A 20,689-nucleotide genomic window follows, 5' to 3' on the forward strand; every position below is an offset into this window, starting at 1 on the left:
AATTTAAAAAAGTTGAGATGAGAAAGGCAAAAAATCATTTTCTATGCTTACTTGTCCAAACCTGTCGCAGCTCTTTTCAATCACACCGACGACATCGCACCCTACCGAACCCTGCCGCACCATACCGATTCGCTCGCGCGGTGCACTTTGCATACAGCGCGCGTATACAAAAAATCAAATATTTCAAAAACCCTATTTGAGCACAAAAATTTTTTTGTTGATTATGAAAACCAATAACATATGCAACATTTTAGCGTTTAACAGAGACAAAAATCGCGTGAAGAAGGTACTTTAATATCGATTTCTTTGGAAAATTTAAGTAGAAAGTTTAGTAAAATTGAACATTTTTAAACAGTTTTTTCTTCATTCTATGCCAAAAATAGTTGTTTATCCAGTTGCAAAGTTTCGTATAATTCGAAAGAGAACTTGAGTTTCAGGAAGCATTAAAATGAAAAGGTATATAAATGTTAATGTAACTAAAAATAGTATAAAAAATTCGAATATCGACGAAATATTTCACGAACATGTTCGTAGATACTAATACTACAAAACAATAACACTTATTGTAAAATCGGTTACCTCGTGAAAAATGGGGGGGCCACTTCAGAAATTTTTACTCAATACGAAATTCTGGTTAGTGAGCTTGTCATCGATTAAGAAAACGTTGCACCTTATATCCTTTATGTCAAAACCATTAGATCTTAGGATCTCTGTTCAGTGCACTGACTCAAAGGATGAGATGACAATATGTGGATTGGCTCAAATTTGCTTAACGGAAGTATGTTACATTTTCACATTAATTTTTGGCGATATTTCGATTTGAGCTAAAGCGAATGTATGTCGAATTCCGTTGATTGTAGGTTGAGTAATCAGCAAAATAATAGAGAGAGACGTTAATCACTTAGTCGTTTGACAATTCAGCTGTTAGAAAACATAAATTCGAACAAATTTAAGTTTTTAGGCGGGATGAAGTTCGACGGGTCAGCTAATAAAATACTAAATAATCAGAATTGACATCAAATTCACCAAAGCATCCGTTTTTTTGCACCCATTCGTCGTCATTCTATAATTTAGAGTGGGTAATGCTTTTCAAATTGAGTAATGTATTTATTTCATTCAAGCACAAAGTAAAACGTTTCAACACTATGCATTTTGAAAGTCATTGATTTTTATTGTGAAGGAGGAGCTGGGAAAATTGAGTCTTCGTTTCTTTTAAGAATTCTACAAAAAATGCGCGATGACCTTCATTATTTCGACCGGAAATGACGACATCGACGACGCGGTTCGATGAAAAGCGAGTACACATGGTTGAAAGATAGAAGTGGTATCTAGTCCTCGTTAGTCGACTTGGATCGATGTTTGAGTACTTTGTATAAAATGAACAATATTTGAGTTTGGAACCGCATCTGACACGCGAGCCGCAGGTTGTCGACCCCTGCTTTTTTCCGATAGATTCTAATTGTAATAATAATAAAATGTGAACAGGAACTTGTTTTCTGTTTTTTGATTTCTTCTTCTACTTGCAAATCTGGCTACACTGGTTTTCGTTGAATCACCACGAGACAGCCTGAATGTAGACACTGAAACGAGTATTGGTACGATCAAGAGCACAGATAGTGCATAACGAAAGGCGCCGGATTGTTTTCATGTTTTTTGTGAGAGAATATACTTTATGACTTCGTTCCAGATTTAGATCAAATCTTTGGCTATCGAAATTGAGAGACGAGTAGATCGGTTGAAATGAATAAAAAAACAACCGCAGCGGTCAAATACAATTCAGCATCAAACGAGCAAATACAAGCAAGGATGAGGTAAATTTGCGCTAATGAATGCCACAAATAATGACGCCGTTTGTGCTGAAGATGATGATGATGTAAAAAATCAACATTAATTGATCTTTGCCGCTGAGAGTCGCCCGATGGGTGACCGTTGGTAAGTAATGAACCTAATTCAATTTACCGAACAGTGTGATTGAATCTTTCTGTTGTTTTTTTTTACTATAGCTTTTCTATGGCGGAGGACCCCAAAACATTTCTTTTTGCAATCAGCCACTACGAAGATACATCAAGTCGCTACGGGTCTTGATCTTATCCGATGATGATGTGCATAATGCTGTGATGTAAACCGTGGCGAACGGCTGAAAGCATGCGGGAGCATCCAACCGGGGTTCGGGATCTAATGCACTCACGACACGACACCGAACCTGATGGTGAATGGAATGAAACACTTTGCGGCCGCCAGCGGTAGATGGTTAATTGTAAAAATTAATGCTGTTTCCTCCCAGACCGGCCGGTTGTGCACCTGGCGGTGATGTCCTTTGAAAACGCGTGTAACGGGATCTTCTTGTGGTAATGGTTTTTGACACGTCGGGTTGAGTGGTTTCTGCTTAATCTCAAAATTGTCCGGAAAGCAAAAGTAAAGACAGTCGGAGAAATATGACACCCAGCGGCTGTGACGAATGGGGCCAGATTTTGTCTACATGCCAATATGGACATTTTTATTGCTAACAGCAAACACCGCTATCCTGTGATTTACCGACGCTGGGGCCACGGGGCACAATCGCGAGCCGCAAGAACACCAAAGTAGAAATTGTACATCAAACATGAACCCACAGTCAACAGTTCTATTAACATCTAAATCATCTTCGCTCATATTGCATTAATATTTATATTTATGATCGGACGGCGAGACGGTAGAAGGGTTGAAGCCGCCAGAAGTTGGGGATGTCGACGAAAGGGGCACGCCTCTCTTCATGAATGTCTGCCGAAGAAAAAACGTTATTTGAACTGTTCATCAAGTTTGCTAAAGGTAAACACAATTCTTCGGGCGAAATTTACCGCATGTTCACGCGCCAGCATGACTTGCGCGGAAAGGGATCAGTATCTATACAGGTTTTATGAATCAGACCACAGTACGCGGCAAACATCAACGAGCTTATAGGCATTCATTATTCACAACCGCCTAGAACTATTTTTGGGTAAAATGTTGCAACACTGCCGGGAGTGCGATGGTGGAGATGAATCGAAGCTTGACACTCCGTACACTTACAATAGCTTACCGGGAAGTGCCGAATACAGGCGTGAAGAAATTGAATCAAAGAAAGAAATCGCAAACTCTGAATAGTAGGCCGTGTGCTTACTAACGATCTTTGATCTTCACAGAGTACGATTGATCGAATCAAGATGGCTAAAAAATAGCAATGATCAGGATGGTTGTTGATTCTAGCTTTTAAATGTTGTTTCTGAATTGCGAAAATGCAACTCCAAGTAACCAATAGGGCTTGTTCGCGACAAAAAACGACAAATCTCTGGAAATACTTCATCACCGTGTGAAACATTTCGCAGACTGATGATCAAGCTTTTAGACCGAAGAATCATTGAAACAAACAATGCTCACAATGAAAATCTGGGTCTGTCAGTAAAAAAAACGAGCAAAAACGATATTAGTTTTACTACAATCACTGTCCATAACGTTCTTAAATCTTTCGATACATGTTTCACAACAGCCTGGAAGGCTGGGAGCGGAACCATAAGAGATCTCAGGAACCACCAGAAGAACGCGACGGTGAAACAAATATTCCAGAAGAGACCAGATCTTTCGGTACAGTACAGAAAAAGCAAAATGTCTTCAATTTTCGTGAATATTTCCAAGCACCGGCAAGGTATGAAGTCGTTCAAGGTGTAAACTGTACCGAATGGTAATGGTAAACAGAATGTGACCAGGACTCGCAAGTTGTATCGTGAATAAAGAATGCATTTTTATACTGACATGCAACAGAAAGGTGTAGAAAAGTATTTCAGGGCGAAGAAAAGGCCAAGTTTCCCCAAAAAATAGTTGGTTTGGCAGGCAATATGCAGCTGCGGTCGAGCAAGCCAAAGGTTCATCACTACCGGAACGGTAAACAAGGATACAATATACCGTGAAGAACTAAAGAAGCGATTGCTAGCATGCTAGTCTGGCTTGGTTTGACATCTTGTCACCGTTCCATTCCAGATTCATGATCTCGAACTTCTAGGTCCAGAATTCAGCTTAAAAATCAGGTTCAACATTCCTAAGTTTAGGTTCAGGATTCCAAATGAGGAACTATCATTCTGATTCACACAAGAATCTAGTTTTAGAATTCAGTTCTGTTGCAGTTCCATTGCCAGGATTCAGCTCAAGAATCTAGTTCCTGAGCTCAGTTCTAGGATTCCGATTCTGGAACTAAATTCTGGACCTGGATTCTGGAATTGAATCCTGAACCTGAATTCTGGAACTATGAATCCAATACAGTTCTGCAATTCAGTTTCAGTACCAGGATTCTGTTCAAGAATCCTGTCGCCGAACTCAGGCTTAGAATACAGATCTCGAATCATGGATTTGGACATTTTACTGAATTCTGAACCTGAGTGCTGAAACTGGAACTGATTTCTAGATCTGAATTCTTGAATTGAATTTCAGACATCGATATTTCAGACAAAAATCCTGTTCCAAAATTCAATTCCTGAGTCCAGATCTAGAAATCAGTTCCAGTTTCAGCTCTCACGCTCAGAATTCAGTTCAAAAATCCAGGTCCATAATTCGAGATTTGGATTATAAGTCTGACTTCGGCGACTGGACCATTCCTGAACTGAAACTGAATTGTAGAACTGAGATCTAGAATTGGATGTGGTACTAGAATTCCGGTTCAGGATTCAATTCCAGAACCCAGGTCCAGAATTTACAAAATTCAGTTTGGGTCCCAGGATTCAGTTAAAATATTAAGTTGGACCAGAATTCTGAAACTATAATTCAGGTTCACACAAGAATCTAGGTCTTGAACCAAGTACTAAAAGACAGTTCAGCTATTCTGTTTCAATTTCTGAACTCAGATCCAGAATTCAGTTCCCGTTTCATAATTCAATTCCAATGCCAGGATAAAATTGAAGAATCCAGACTCCGAACTCAGTTGCAACATCCAGATCCTGAATTGTGGATTTAGATTCTGGAACTAAATTGGACCTGAATCCTTGGACCTAAATTACAGTTCCAGAGTCGGGGATAAACTTCAGTTCAAGAATCCTGGTCTGGGAATCAGTTTTAGTATCAGCATTCAGGCTCAGAATTCAGTTCAAGAATCCAGGGTCATAATTTGGAATATGGATTCTGAAACTGGAACAGAATTGTGGACATGGATTTAGAGATTGAAACTGAATTGCAAAACTGAGTTCTAGAACTGGATTCAAGGCGAAGAATCTAGTATGAACCTGAATTATAGTTCCAGAACTCAGGTTCAAGAATCAGTTCCATAATGCAGGTTCAGAATTCAGTTTCAGAATCTGAATTTGGTCCATAATTCGAAATTTGGATTCTTGAACTGAATCCTGGCACTGAAACTGAGTTCTGGTCCTAAAACGGAATTATGGATCTGGATTCATGAACTGAATATTGGAACTGGATTCTTGTCTGGACCTGAATTAGAATTTCAGAATCGAGGTCTAAAATTCAGTTCAAGAATCCTGGTGGTCTGGAAATCTGATCCAGTATCAGCATTTAATTCTTGAATTCAGTTTAAAAATCCAGGTTGATAATTCTTGATCTGAATACTGAAACTGAATTGCAGAACTGAGTTCTAGACGTAGATTCAGGATCTAGATTCTAGTGTGGACCTGAATTATGATTTCAGAAATCCGGCTCAGGATTCAGTTCTAGAATCCAGTTTATGAGTTCAGTAACTGAATCCTGGAACTTAGCTCGGGAACTGGATTTTAAAACTGAATCGCGGGACCCGAACGGAATTCTAGATCTGAATTTTTGAACTGGATTCTCGTCTGGACCTTAACTATAGTTTCAGAATCGATATCTAAAATTCAGTTCAAGAATACGGCTGAATCGGGCTATTATTGCTGGACGTCGTTCTAAGCGATCGCTGTCGGACTAGATTTTTCAGTTTTGTTTTCTATGGTAATTGTCATTTGTTTACATTCTGGCCTGCTATGGTTTTCTTAATACAAATGCAGTATGAAAGTCGTACACTATCCAAAGTTTCATTGCGTGGTCATTGCGATCGTGTTAGTGCCACGGTCGCACAGTGTTGCCAATTATAAGGCTGTGGACTATCTTGCGAATTATTTTACTTTAATAACTTTTAGTTAAAAGTAGACAGTCGTCGAGCAGTTATTTAAGCCCATTGCAAAGTTTGACGGATGGAAAGTTGTTTAGTTTTCTTTTGAACTGAAAATAAAATAATATAAAGTGGTATAATAATTGCAACATTATTCTTTATATAAGAGCCTCGAGAAAAACTTACTTCGTTTGACTATGTATTGAGACTTTTGTTGAGGTATTTTCTTTTGATGAAAATATAAAAAGAAATCACCCAGAATTTTTTTTTCGGTGGCGTAAAATAACTGCTCGACTGTCAAATTTTAAATAAAAGTTATAACTCTGTAGATGGTCCACAGCCTGAATACACGCATTGAACTGTATTGACACTGAACCGGACCTGAAAGGTTTGAGTAGACCTTTGTTCATTTGAAGATCTAGTGATACTTTTTTTTTCTTAAGTCGCAATCGCAATTACTTAAACAGCTTTAGCTTATTTTGTTACAGATGACTGGAAGTGATGCTTCTCCAAGAAACGTTTAGCGAAATTCAGATCCCGATTTGGAGTTGAAGATTCGAACGTTGAACCAACATTAGCAGTCACGTCTAAAGATTATGATGAAACTACTGAAACTAGAAGAGAACGACGGTTCAACTACCAACACTTCATTGGTAGCGTACGAGTTTGCGTGCAGGGCTAGCAGCCCCCGTTGCTGTGTGTGTGTAAGTAAATTTCAACCATCGTCGAGTCGCAACGCAACCAGATATTGGATGATGGCTGCTAATTCCAGTCGGTAGGTCTGCTTGCTGGCGAAGGAAAACCAAGTAAAAACAAGAGAGAACAAAGCCACAAAAGCGAAACACGGCGAGCAGGGTATGCTCCGAAGCTCGGCTGCCGTCAATAAGACAGCAGAAAGAAGGCACACAACAGCAGAATACGTACGTGCAGTGGCTGCTGCTGGCAGTACGTAATGGTGAAGGTGGCGGAAACGAAACAACGACAGCGGCTAACTTCAATCGCTTCGGTCAGGCTCTTTTGCGCTCCGGATCAGTCGGCGGCGGCAGGCTTTCAGTTGTTCAGTTGTTGAGAAACGGTTGCCGAGTGTGGATGTGTTTTAATAGCGCTTTTGGAAAAGTTTGATAATTTCTATACAAGGTGGTTGAAGGGTTTTTCAGGGAGTTGCATCACAATCGAAGCACTCCAATCGTAGATGAAAAATTCGTGAATTGAAAACAACGGAAAAGTGAGGCTCGGTTGGCAGAACAATCCTAGAAGTGCTTTATAGTTTTTGGAGCAAGAACCTTACACTGCGGTGGAAAGTTAGGATAAAATATCCTTAATTGGAGGTGAATTATGTGCGTGAAATACCCATAGCAGGCGGTGCGAAGATTATGCGAATGTTTTTTACACTTCTGATGGTAGTAGAAAACTAAACGGCCCAACTATGGCAACAATTTTTTATAACCTACTGGGATTAATGCTGTCAGTTTTGGTGATTGATTCGGTACGGGCCGTCGAAGAGCTCAAGTGTGAACTGATTACAGTTTCTGCCTGTCAGAATCTAGTGTACAATATGACGGTGGCTTCGGCACCGATGACGGTGACCAACGGTTCCGGGAATTCATCCTCTTCCGGCGAACCTGGCAAGATGGACATCGTTCGAACGCAACGTGATGCAGAGTTACTGGTGAGTAGAAGTTGTTGCATAGTCCGTAATGAAACTCTTATCGGAAGGAATTAGTTATACACGAGTCTGCGCTGGAGTTTATCTTACCTGCGACCCTAAGATGTACACATTTTCGAGAGTGTTTTGGGAGGAGCACAAACGAGGCAAATTTGATGTGCTGGAACCGGTTGTAGCCGTGTTAATGGTGCCACTATGGGTAGCAATCGTGGATAAATGGTCAAACTTCATCGAAATCTGGAACGTTCGGCATACGCATCCCAAAATTGACAACTGAACTTTTAAGATAAAATGTATTGTTCGAAAAAAATGTTCCGATGATCCTTGCTCCATTCTGGTCCACCGTTCAGACGGAATCTGTCGGTTCGGGGCGGTTGTTTTTTCCAGCCCCGGTATTCTCTGCGGTGTGTCTGTTGCTTTTCAGTACCTTCTTCGTATCTTTCCGACTTTAGAGAGCCGCGTTTGCTTGCTTGCGGTACGTATTTCTTCCATATATTTATCTTTTTCTTCGTACGCTCGCTCGACCATTCTTCACCGTCCGTTTGCGCCATTCCGATTACGGGTACAGATAGAGAAGATGATGGGAGATGTGTCCGTGTGGGGCGGAACTGGTGGCGGCTATCTGCCTTGCAAAGGGAAGAATAGCAACGAATTGCTTTTAAAGTATTATTTCATTCTTCGGTTAGGAAATTCCGCCAGTCAACCAGTCCTCAGCTTGAACATATAGCATCCATCCAGGGGGAGGTTCGACCGTCGCCGTCGTTTGCAAATGTTTTTGTTCGGGATTCCGGAGATAAGTCTGAAGCCAGATGAAACGGGACAGGTCGAATTGGTGATTGTTTTTTTTTGCGTATAACGTATACTACATTTTGGAGCGGATTATTAGCGACTGCTGGTTCACGATATGGCCCCCTCTTCCCTAATCGGAGACATACATCGGACAAACGAAACAAAAAAATTGAATCTTATCAGACACATGAAATGTGTTTGCGGTCATAAATTTGTATATAGCTATCTTATCTATATAGGCTTTTATATATTTTTTTTCGTACACCGGTAAAAGGTACCGACAAAGTGTAGTGCGCGGGGAGCATAGATTTCCTCGATCGGTCGGCACCCACGGCTGGTTGACTGTCCTCAATTGACCAGCGCCTGTGCCTCTTCCGATAATTGCAAAGTCAGGTTTCATTTTTGCACTTTCGTCGCGTCCGGAGCACTGATAATTGATATTTAATTAAACAATTATACTTCCATTTGCGGATCGCCATAATGGACCGCCGTTCCGACATGGGTGTATGAATAGGCTCCTCTTCCGTCCAGTAAATTCCGGACTCGACAGCAACCTTCGGAGCGCGACACTGAATTTGGTCATAATGGTTCTAATTGATCCACTTTCTTCCTCGTCGTGCCGAGCCGACAAGCGTGTCCGAGTAGAGTGCATGCGGGCTAGGTGGATTCACTCGATTGTTTGTTTGTTTGTTTGCTTGATTTATACTCCCCTCGATTCTTCATGCCATAGGATGCGCTCTAGAAGGTGTCGATAAGATTGGCTGCCTGCCCGCACAGCGGCACTTTTCTTTGAACATGTTTTCTTTCAGTTTTAGAAGCTTTTGCTTTTAGCGCTTCGGGCCTTTTAGTAATTTACAGTTAGACTATAAATTTATCGGAAAAGATCATTTTATAGATTTGTCCACCAAACATGAATCATTGATTTGATTTCTAGTGCAACGGCACACGCCTGACAGTCAATTATTACTGGCAGTCTGGTCACGCATAGTTCCGTCCGTGACAACAACCGATTCTTTCGTCTCTTGATCGACCTGTCAGAGCAGACAAGGCAAAGAAATACGATCCATACGTCGTGCGAAAACAAACTGCCATAATTGAAAGTACCGGAGATCGTCACGAAGATGTCTCCTAGGCGATAGCACTCCCAGCCCGAGCTGCTGCGATGCCCTTATAAGCAATCGTCGTCTGACATCGGCTTGCGGTACTCACGCGGTTTTGTTTTTTCACGGCTTGTCATTTTAATTGCATTCTAATTCACTTCGTTGAAATGTACCCCGCTACTGGCCCGGTATGGATCGTACACATTACTACTTACCAGCCAATTATGAGTGGGCGATTTTGCCGCGGCGCAATTGAAGTAATTGATGATCGATTGTTTTCGACTACTTGGCAAACAGCCAGCATTTTCGATTTCACCAGCCGGCTCATTCATTGTCAACACTTCCGAGTGTTGACTTTCAAGCGCAAAACACAAAACAACTCAGCGCCTCCTATGTTTTACTTTACGTTGTGGACCAAGAAAACATTCAGGTTTCAAATCATTCAGACAATTGAAATTTCCATAGCGAGTACGCTTAGACAGTGAAATTTAAGTGTTAAAAAAAATGTCTCGACTTGTATCAAGAAGCTTGTATTGTACGCAGTTGACTGGAAATTTCGATAACACGTCTTCTATTTTTACTGACGTATTGAAAAACGCAAACTAAAAAATTAGTAACTGAAACGTACGTTAGTTTGAACAACTCGAGCAGCTGGTACTCACTAGACCGCTTACGATTAAAACGAGAGAGGGATAAACATTAGGATTTGGAAGACCTACAAACAATTAAAACTGATTGGCGCAAAAGCTAAATATATAGGTTTTCACTCCACTAGGGTACTGGGCATGAAGCCAATATTGAACCTGATGAGGGGATTGTTGATCGCGTCAGAGAGATGAAGTATCTTGGAGTCGAAACTTTTGAAAAGCTAACATCTAAATCTCACGTTAACTATGTCATCAAAAAGGTTGCCAAAAAGCACAGTGTATTATGCCGCTTGAAAAATGATTTAACAACCAGTAGTAAAATTCTGCTGTATAAATCAATAATTTATAACGTAAGATGAATAAATAATTATGCCTTCGGCTTAAGCGGTCTTTCTAATAATAAAAACGGCTGTTGGTCTTTTTCAGGGGAAATTATTTTTTATTATTAGAAAGACCGCTAAAGCCGAAGGCATAATATTTGCTTAATTTATAATATCAGAACTTACTCACAAAAGAAAACAAGACTGAACATCAAATGAAAATAAAAGCTCGCACCAACTTGAACAAATGTTGGCAGCGCCCTTTCGGATTCCAATGAAACTTTCTGAACCTGCACTCTCATTGAACCTAACTCAAAAATGAGTGACACATCACTCAAATTCATAAAAAGTGCACATACTCTAAACTTGAGTTACCACCTTTCTACTCATTTTTGCGTTAAAGGACGAAATTGTCAAAACTTGAGTAATTTTTACTCAAAATAAGAAAAAAATATTTTGTTCAAAATTTGAGTAAGTTCAACTTAAAATTTGAGTTCATTGCTCTCAAAATAAGAAATTTAAAAATTTCTTCGTTCAATTTCATATACAATGTTATTCTTCTTTCTTCTAAATGCGCTAAATAGTGATCAAAACCGTTTCCTTTTGAACGGTTTGGAGTCTAAATTGAATTATTTTGATATTCTTATGTTGCGCTTTTCACTAAGCACAATTGAAACCACAAAACATCTATGATTGACGTTGATTCATGTTTTCAAAACAGGATCTAGAAACGGCAATGGAAAACGACGTATTCATGCATTCTTTATTTCGATAAGAATATTCCGAGAATGAAAACGCAACTGCAAGAAGTATTTTTTCACTCAAATGTTTAAAAAGTCAAGGCTTACTCTAATGTATGAATAAATGCGAGAGAACTCGTGGCAACGAGTTTCTTTTACTCAAATCCATACTCAAATTTTGACATATTGTTATGAATTTGAGTAATCGCAACTCAAACCATGAGTTATGTTCAAAGAGCGTGTGTAGACTTTGTCACAAAAAGCCACTTTGCCTACTTTGTTTTGGCAAGATTGCTCTGTCAAGACTGTCTTTTGAAAAGGGGCCAAACTTTTTTATCCATTTTTGTTTTCACGTGGTTATTGTCAAAAAATTACACAAAATCAGTCAAATTGTCGAACAAAAATACTAAAAAAAAATCATTATCCAGTCCCACACTGGAAAAAATTTACTAAAATTTGGAACTTAATTTGTTTTTTCAAATAGTTTTTGTCGAAAAATTACAAACGAAATCAGTCATATTTTCGATTAAATATACTGAAAAAAATCTTATCAAATCTTACACTGAAAAAAAAATTCCTAAAAATTCAAATTCGATTTTTGACCGATTTTCTCGAATAGTTATTGTCGAAATATTACAAATCCCACAAAAAAGTGTTGTACTGGTGATTTTCACAAAATAATCAAATTTTTGAATTAAACTTCTGGAAAAAGAATCCTTGTCGAGTCCTACACTGAATAAAATTTACCAAAATTTTTTACCATTTTTTTAAACAGTTATGTTCGAAAAATTACAAAACCCACAAAAAAAGCGTTGTACCAAGTGAATTTCACATAATCAGTCAATTTTTCTTATAAAAATACTGAAAAAAAATATTTATAGAGTTCTACACTGAATAAAGTAGACTAAAATTTTCTGACCAATTTTGTTCAACGGTTATGGTCGAAAAATTACAAAATCTACAAAAAGTGTTGCATTAGTAATTTTCACAAAATCAGTCAAATGTTCGAAAAATTACAAATTGTGCAAAAAATTGTTGTAGTAGTGATTTTCACAAAATCAGTCAAATTTTCAAATAAAAATACTGAAAAAAAATCCTTATCGAGTCCTAGACTGGAATCAGAACAAATTGGCCTAAATGGCACGTTCCCCTTGATATTTGGAGATTTGTGCCTTGCCATCAATTTGTTTTTAGCATCATTTTCCCGATATATAAGAGGGAAGGATTGAAAGGAAATGGTAAGGGTTGGACTAGGAGGATGGGAAAAATTGACGACACAAAAACACATAAAAGCAGAAGTAAATTCTGCACCCCTAAGGGATGCCGAACAATCCGCTGAGGATCACATTTAGTGGAAGCAGAAGGAAATTCTGAACCTCTACGAGGTCCCGAACAGTCTGCTGTTAATAAAACCTCCAACCCCCGAGAGGATTTAGAGATCTTACAAAAGCGACACCATTCTGCACTCCCGGAAGAATGCAGAACGACTCGCAGTATGTACGAGCGGAAGTAAATTCGGTACCCCCCAAAGGATGCCAAACAATCTGCCAAACCCTATTTAAGGTGAATACAGAAGGGATTCATTCACTCCAGGAAGAACGATGAACCCTTCTGACTATAGCTCCTTACCACATTGGGTGAGAAACGAGAGAATATCCTTCAATTTTAGATCCGCATACACAGACTCAACCATGTATGGAGAACCAAAAACCCGGATACGTAGCTGCGTCAATGCGGGACAGTTACATATCAGATGATATGAAGTACCATAATCGCATTCACACAAATCACACGAATAATACTCAGCACGTTGAATAGTATGTGATAATTTAGTTTGCAATGTCCAGTCAGAGCTCTGACCAGAATACTGCAATGATGCTTGGAGAAATGCAGTAGACACTTTGACATTTTCAGATTTAAATCTGGTAGAAATGCTTTTGTCTGAGCGCAAGTTTGCAAGCTGCGCCAGTAGCTGGCATGTTTGGATGCAGCCCAAGAACGTATCTTGTGCTTTATCCAACTAGTTGAAAGTGGTAAAGATGGTTCAGGACCAACGAAATCATTCGTTGCACCAGCTCTAGCCAACTCATCAGCCCATTCATTTCCAGTAATACCAGAATGGTCGGGTACCCATACGAAGTAAACAGCATTTGAAATGCTGAGGTCTTCAATTTGAGTTCGACATGCGATCACTAGATTCGACCGTGAGTCATTCGAACTGAGTGCTTTTAAGGCTGCCTGACTGTCGGAACAAAAATAAATTCGTTTACCACAGATCCTCTGCTGAAGTGCCGATTGTACTTCACACAGAATCGCGTTGATTTCTGCTTGGAACACAGTACAGTATCTACCAAGTGAATGAGACTGCTCCAGCCTCATTTCACGACAGTAGACACCAGCACCAGCACGACCATTCAACAGAGAACCGTCCGTATAACAAACTATGTGTTCATCAAGTTGTCGTTCCAGACAACCAGACAACCATTTCTAACGAAGAGGATAGCTCACATTGAATGTTTTAAAAGGAAAACTGCATGTGAGAGTTAGGTCACTAGGAGCGAGTAAATACTCATCCCACGTAACCATTTGAGACCACAAGCGAGTGTGACTGGTAGCATAATCTAATGGGTTACTGTTCCAAAGCCCTGTAACCCTAAGACGGTATGCACAAGATAATGCTTCTTGTTTTAGGAACACATGTAGTGGTTTAATGCACAGTAGCGCCTCTAGAGCAGCAGTAGGAGTTGTCGTGAATGCTCCTGTCATCGCCATTAGGACCATCCTTTGGAGATGATTTAGCTTTGACTGAACTGTCGCGACTTCTCCTTTCTGCCACCATACAAGACATCCATATGCTAAAATTGGTCTAACGATAGTTGTGTAGATCCAATGAATATATCTGGGTTTGAGTCCCCATGATTTTCCAAAAGCTCGTCTGCATTGGCCGAAAGCCATGCAAGCTCTTTTAATCCTGAAATCAATGTGAGCAGACCAATTCAGTTTTGAGTCAAGAATAACCCCGACGTATTTAACTTGATCGACCACAGTGACCTCTGAACCAAAGAACTGCAACGGACGAGCTCCTGTAATTATCCTACGATGAGTGAAAAGCACCATTGATGTTTTGCCCGGATTTACAGATAATCCAAACCTGACAACACCATTGTTCAACAGATCGCAGGGCTTGCTGCATTAAATCAAAGAGAGTGTTAATGCTTATACCGGTCATCAATATATGATAATCGTCGGCAAAACCATAAGTCGGAAATCCAAGGTTATTAAGTTTCCTTAACAAACTATCAGCGACTAGGTTCCATAAAAGTGGGGATAGTACACCACCTTGAGGACACCCACAGACACTCAGCTTTCTAATCTCTGGCCTGCCGAAGCGATGATCAAAGAAGTTGATTGCTAAGCATTGCGTGTATCCAGTAAGGGAAAACCCCAAGATATTCCGTTCACGACTGCATTGTTTAACCTCCTGCAGCCATTCAGCCATCGGCACGGAAATACACCTTGACTTAGGAGTTCCTATTTTTGTGGCCTTTTACGACATGGAACAGGAAACCAGTGGATCAATTCTTGGTAAAAAATAATTCCGCCGGATGCCACACGGCTTACCTGTTTGGTGGACTTATACCACCGGTACAGGTGGACCGTAGCGTTATTCTTAGCCAGTTGGGAAACCGCTACCGACACTACACGGCTATCTAGGCTGCTCAGAGAGGAAAGTTAACATTGATGGTCAACTTCCATGGATGGCCGAGCAGCCTGAAAATCATTATCCAGTCCCACACTGGAAAAAATTGACTAAAATTTGGAACTTAATTTGTTTTTTCAAATAGTTTTTGTCGAAAAATTACAAACGAAATCAGTCATATTTTCGATTAGTCATATTTTCGATTAAATATACTGAAAAAAATCTTATCAAATCTTACACTGAAAAAAAAAATTCCTAAAAATTCAAATTCGATTTTTGACCGATTTTCTCGAATAGTTATTGTCGAAATATTACAAATCCCACAAAAAAGTGTTGTACTGGTGATTTTCACAAAATAATCAAATTTTTGAATTAAACTTCTGGAAAAAGAATCCTTGTCGAGTCCTACACTGAATAAAATTTACCAAAATTTTTTACCATTTTTTTGAACAGTTATGTTCGAAAAATTACAAAACCCACAAAAAAAGCGTTGTACCAAGTGAATTTCACAAAATCAGTCAATTTTTCTTATAAAAATACTGAAAAAAAAATATTTATAGAGTTCTACACTGAATAAAGTAGACTAAAATTTTCTGACCAATTTTGTTCAACGGTTATGGTCGAAAAATTACAAAATCTACAAAAAGTGTTGCATTAGTAATTTTCACAAAATCAGTCAAATGTTCGAAAAATTACAAATTGTGCAAAAAATTGTTGTAGTAGTGATTTTCACAAAATCAGTCAAATTTTCAAATAAAAATACTGAAAAAAAATCCTTATCGAGTCCTAGACTGAAAAAAAATTAACTTGAAATTCAAAATCGATTTACGAAAAACCCCATTTCAAATTTTATTAAAATTTCATTCCAATATAGGTGGTTATGTTCTCCACCAATCGTTCATACATTGCAAGATTGGCACTTTTGAAAAAAAAACAGTTTTACTAGCAATAACTTTTTCTTGCCCAAACTGATTTTTATTTAGTGTTTTTTTTTATCGATAACTGAAGTAAACTGAAAGTCATTTTCATCCATCAATCCAATCCAATAAAATTAAATTTGGGCGGAGATTTCACAGAATAGTCTATCGCTAGTTACCCGATATTTGCAAAAAGTATCAGTAAAATGGACAAGAGAAGGTTTAGTTAGAAACACTTTTGTTTTGTAAACCAACTTGATTTTTTTTCCAGTGTACTATTCGAATAGACGTATTCGAATTTGCAAGGTGCTGCACCCTCTTCGATTTGAATGAAACTCTCTCGACATCTCGAGACTTCATCGTCAAAAGTCACTTTACTTACTTTGTTTTCTCAAAATTGATCTAGATTGTCTTTTGAAAAGGGCTAGATTTTTGTTTTTTCCTTTTTTCTATGCGATAAATTATTGTCGAAAAATGACAAATCGTACAGAGTTGCTAGAGGTGTGCACAAAACTGGTCTAATTTTTAGATTAAAATAATAAAAAAAATTCTTAGAGTCCTGAAATGAAAAAAAAATCGATTTAAAAATTTTTAAATTAAATTCCAAATATTATGATTCTCTTTTTGAATGAATTTTTGACCCACGATAGATAATTATGTTCCCTGCCAATCTTCCATGTGTTGCAAGATGGGCATTTTATTAGGGGAACAAAGTTTGTCTAACAAAAACTTTGTCTTATCCAGAGCACGTAGGCTTTCTGCAAATATCGGGCAACTAGCAATAAGGTATTCGGTGTGATTTTCCTCCAAACTGAGTTTCATTGGAACCGTAGATGACTATGACTTTTAGTTTAGTTTAGTTTTCGATCAAAAAGACACTGAAAAAATTCAGTTCGAAAAAGAAATAGTTTTTGTTAGAAAAATAGGTTGATAGGGAACATAATCACCTTTCTTGGGATAAATTTGATCAAAATTTAAATTTTTTTGTAATTTTAATTTTATTTAAATCAGTTTTTCAGTGTAGGACACGATAAGGGGGTTTTCAGTATTCTTAGTCGAAAATTTGACTGATTTTGTGAATATCACATTATTCTTCTCAAAAAAATTGCATGAACTTGAACTTAGCGAAGCACTTATCGCTGATGATACTGCAAATAGGTGAATAATATGGTTGTAATGCTAATAAATGCCCATTTTTTTTTCCTCCTCAAGTTTCTATGAATTTAACGAAGCACATCTTTTTCTTAAATGAATTTGACAACAAACCGAAACCCAGGGAATAATTTGTTACTGATTAGTTGTTAAATAGTTACAGTCCTTTTGAACTAGTTGTTCAGTTTTTTTTAAGTTTCAATAAGTTCATATGAATTTAACGAAGCACTTCTCCTAAATGAGCCTGAAAACAACCCAAAACCCAGTAGATAGTTTGTTGCTAATTAGTAACGGTGATTTTTAATTTGTTGTTCAATTATTATATGAAGTTAGCGAAACATCTCTCCTAAACAAACTTGAAAACAACTTGAAACCCAGTGGATGTGCTTCGCTAAATTTATGTTCATAATTTAAACTTTTTGAAAAAAATATGAGGCTTTCAAGAACTACAAATACTTTTTTTCCGATACTGTAATAAACAAAAGAAATTGTCATGTAATTTTCGATTGAATTTTTAATGTTTGACATCGATTTTTTTTATTTAATTACATTTGGGTTCTAATGACTTTTTCAATTCGTTGTGCTTTAAATTCTTTTCATTTTCACGCAGAGATTTTCAGATTCCCCTAAAAAATACAGATTTTAATGTGACAACCCTGAGTCCGTGAGGCTCGCGATAGACAACAAGGGCAACAAAAAATCAACCTTCGTTACGTGAATGCGCCCGTTCACAGCCTACTTATACAGAGGATTTCGATAATGCAACCAAAAAAAACGCCCCATATGCAGAGCCCATTTGTGAAGCCCGCGCAAAAAAAGACGAACCGTTTTCGAATGACGGATAGTTCGTGCGCTTCACTCTTCCACCGTGTTAGCATTCGAATGTTGTTGAGTCCAAGTTGAATTGCCGGGATTGACTCGTGGTTCGGTGTAAAGTACGCATAGGCGCAGACAGTAACGCAAAAAAAAACTAAAACCGTCAGCCTGCTTTGATGAAATGAAGCCAAAGCGAACCGATCTTCTACAACTTGATTTATATTTGTGCCGTTTCGTTCGTTCGTTCGTCCGACTGGCAGCAGGCCATGGGAAAGACGATCAAACGGAGGGGATCAGACCAGAGAGAAAAAAACTGTAGATGGACGAAGAAACCAAACCGACAACGTGGACTACGTTAAGAGGGTTTCGAGCGTGCAGTGAAGGGAGCGGAAGGAGGTCCAGGGCAGATGATGATGACGGTTAATCCCTAAATTGTTAATCGAAGCTTGGCTTGGGCAGGTATAAGCCGGATCGATATTCTAATTTCTTTCCACTCCCGCTCGGGATTGGAGAGGGGATTAACTCAGACAGAGGGAAGTCGAAGGTAATCGATACGCTTTTCATCTCGTTTTGCTCATTACACATGAATGAAGCGATTATTGACATTTAATCTCAACCCGAGAGCATGAGAGTTTCAACCGATTGTCGGCTTGCGAGTGAAGATTAAACGACGGAAGCCGACATCCTCGAGTAGTTTTTTTTTGGTGTTGTTGCTGTCCGAACTTGAGAGGTGAGCTTAAGCGTAAGCATTCAATGGTTTGCTCGTTGACAGGCACGGTGGAAACCACTGACAGCATCTGACAGCACGTTTCTATTCTACTAAGAACAATCGGGACCAAATCAGTCGAAAATTGGAAAAGCATAAACCCATCCGTTTGCAAGCACTTAACAGCCTAAGTGCGAAGGTTGCCACCTTTTCCCAGGAATCAGTCACTTGAGAATGTTCGAAAGATGTCCTAAACAAATATGGAAATTCGAGACAGTAAAAGAATCCTGTGGTCGGATCCGCCGCTTCTGAGGGAGAACTTTCTCCAGCTGTCAGCAGGAGTTTTTTTTTCTCTATTTTTGAGACTGAGACTGATGAGTAGCGTGGCTAATGAGGAACTTGCCTGTTCGATGATGATTATGCAGCAGTTTCGGTCACCTACCGGGTAGCGACAGGAGGTCAAACTATCCGCAAAAAGGAATCAGCACAGATCTTTGGTTCCGATTCATTGGGAACCGACCGGAATTCCCATCCATGAACTGCAGGCGTCGTCGTCTCCGGGCCTGTCCGCTCGATCGCAAGCAGAGCCAAGGTTCGTTGCGCTCCGTTGAATTTGCGCATCGTTTCACTACATATTCTGCTTCTGGAGAGTTCTTCTGCCCCTTCGGGCTTGACTGTGCCGTCGTAATAACCGTTCCGTGCTGCTGCTGAGGAAGGGGATCGGCAACTCGATCCTCCCGCTGTCGATTGCGGATAGCGGGGCGATGTGATGCGAATCGACGCTGATGACGATGACGGTGGTGTTTTGCAGGCAGGCAGGCAGGCAACTTGTCTGAGCTCGGGAGTGTTGGACCGGTGGAATGGAAGTGATGTGTGTGTGGGGGGTAGTCGAGAGACTGGCTATGTGATACCTACTTGCCTCAGGCAGTGTAAGCTGTTGGTGAGCGGAGTTTGTGGTAGCACGAGAACACGGACGAGGTGTACTCCGAAAGCCGACTTTGATCTTTTCCTCATTCCTTTTTTGTTCTCTTCATACTCACCCTCTCTTGGTTTTATTGCTTGTTTCGCTTGGACTCGTCGGTCTGTGTGTGTGAGTGTGTGCGCATCCATTATCCTCCCCCTTTTTCCCATTCCGCTTCCTACAGCGGATTTTTTTTGCAATTCTGACCAACAGGACAAACCAGCTAAAGCTTTATAATTAATCAAAAACTGGCATGTAAATCTTAATGTGATTTAAATATGACAGGATGGTTTAATTTTTACAAATGTTTTATTTTGATCCTCTTTTGGCCTCGGGGTCCGCGTATCGATTGGCATCATGATCGAATCGGAACGTGTACGTGCAGCCAGCAGCCAGGCCGAGTAATTTCGGCAATTATATGATCTCCTCTCGATCACCAGCCAGACCCCATTTCCATAGTATAAGCGATTCTTTTTTTTCCCCGGTGGAAATTTAATTCAATTTTCATAACTTAAAGCCAAACTATTAAAGCTAATTTCGATTATTTATCTTTCGATCCATCCGCCGCCATACAGTTTCGCCCGGAGTTCGGATACGAGTGAGAATGATCGCCGCCAGAGCTGCTGCTGCCGCCGCCGCCGGAACGGTTTTGTGTCGGTTGAAATAGTCGGCAAAGATCAAAGCGAAAACTTCCTCCCTTCCGTCGGCTGCCTACTGCTGCTAACGTCGCCATTACATACGGCCCCCTATTTTTTCGTTGTTGTTGTTGTTATATGTGGAATTGCTGACTACGGATGACTACGGCGGCGTGGGGTCGCGGTGACGGCTTGCATGAAAGAGTGTGTAGTTTATGTTATTAAATTGAGCTGCCGGCTGTACGGCTGAGCTGGCTGACGTGTTCTCTGTGTAAATTTTGATTATTTGCTTTAATCCCAGCAGTTTAATGGTGGATATAATTCTCCCCGCTCGCCGATCGGTGCGATCGATTTCATTACAACCGCGTCCGATCGACCAGGAGGAGGTTTTCTCCGGGTAAAATTGAGATAAATATTAAGAGCTCTGATTGCAACAGGTTGCGCGGCTATTCGCGAAG

At 39.6% G+C, this 20,689-nt stretch overlaps 1 protein-coding gene across 1 annotated transcript in view; it reads left to right on the forward strand.

Annotated features, from left to right (window-relative positions):
* The first annotated feature begins 6,859 nt into the window (after window positions 1–6,859).
* The window catches only part of LOC131426593 (frizzled-3), a 35,418-nt gene continuing 21,588 nt past the window's right edge, over window positions 6,860–20,689 (forward strand). Inside the window, exon 1 of the mRNA XM_058589450.1 lies at window positions 6,860–7,751. Within this exon, the coding sequence (XP_058445433.1) occupies window positions 7,509–7,751 (243 nt within the window). The 5' untranslated portion in view covers window positions 6,860–7,508. The remainder of the gene's footprint in view (window positions 7,752–20,689) is intronic.

This window comes from Malaya genurostris, chromosome 1, assembly GCF_030247185.1.
Source record: "Malaya genurostris strain Urasoe2022 chromosome 1, Malgen_1.1, whole genome shotgun sequence".
NCBI lineage: Eukaryota > Metazoa > Arthropoda > Insecta > Diptera > Culicidae > Malaya > Malaya genurostris.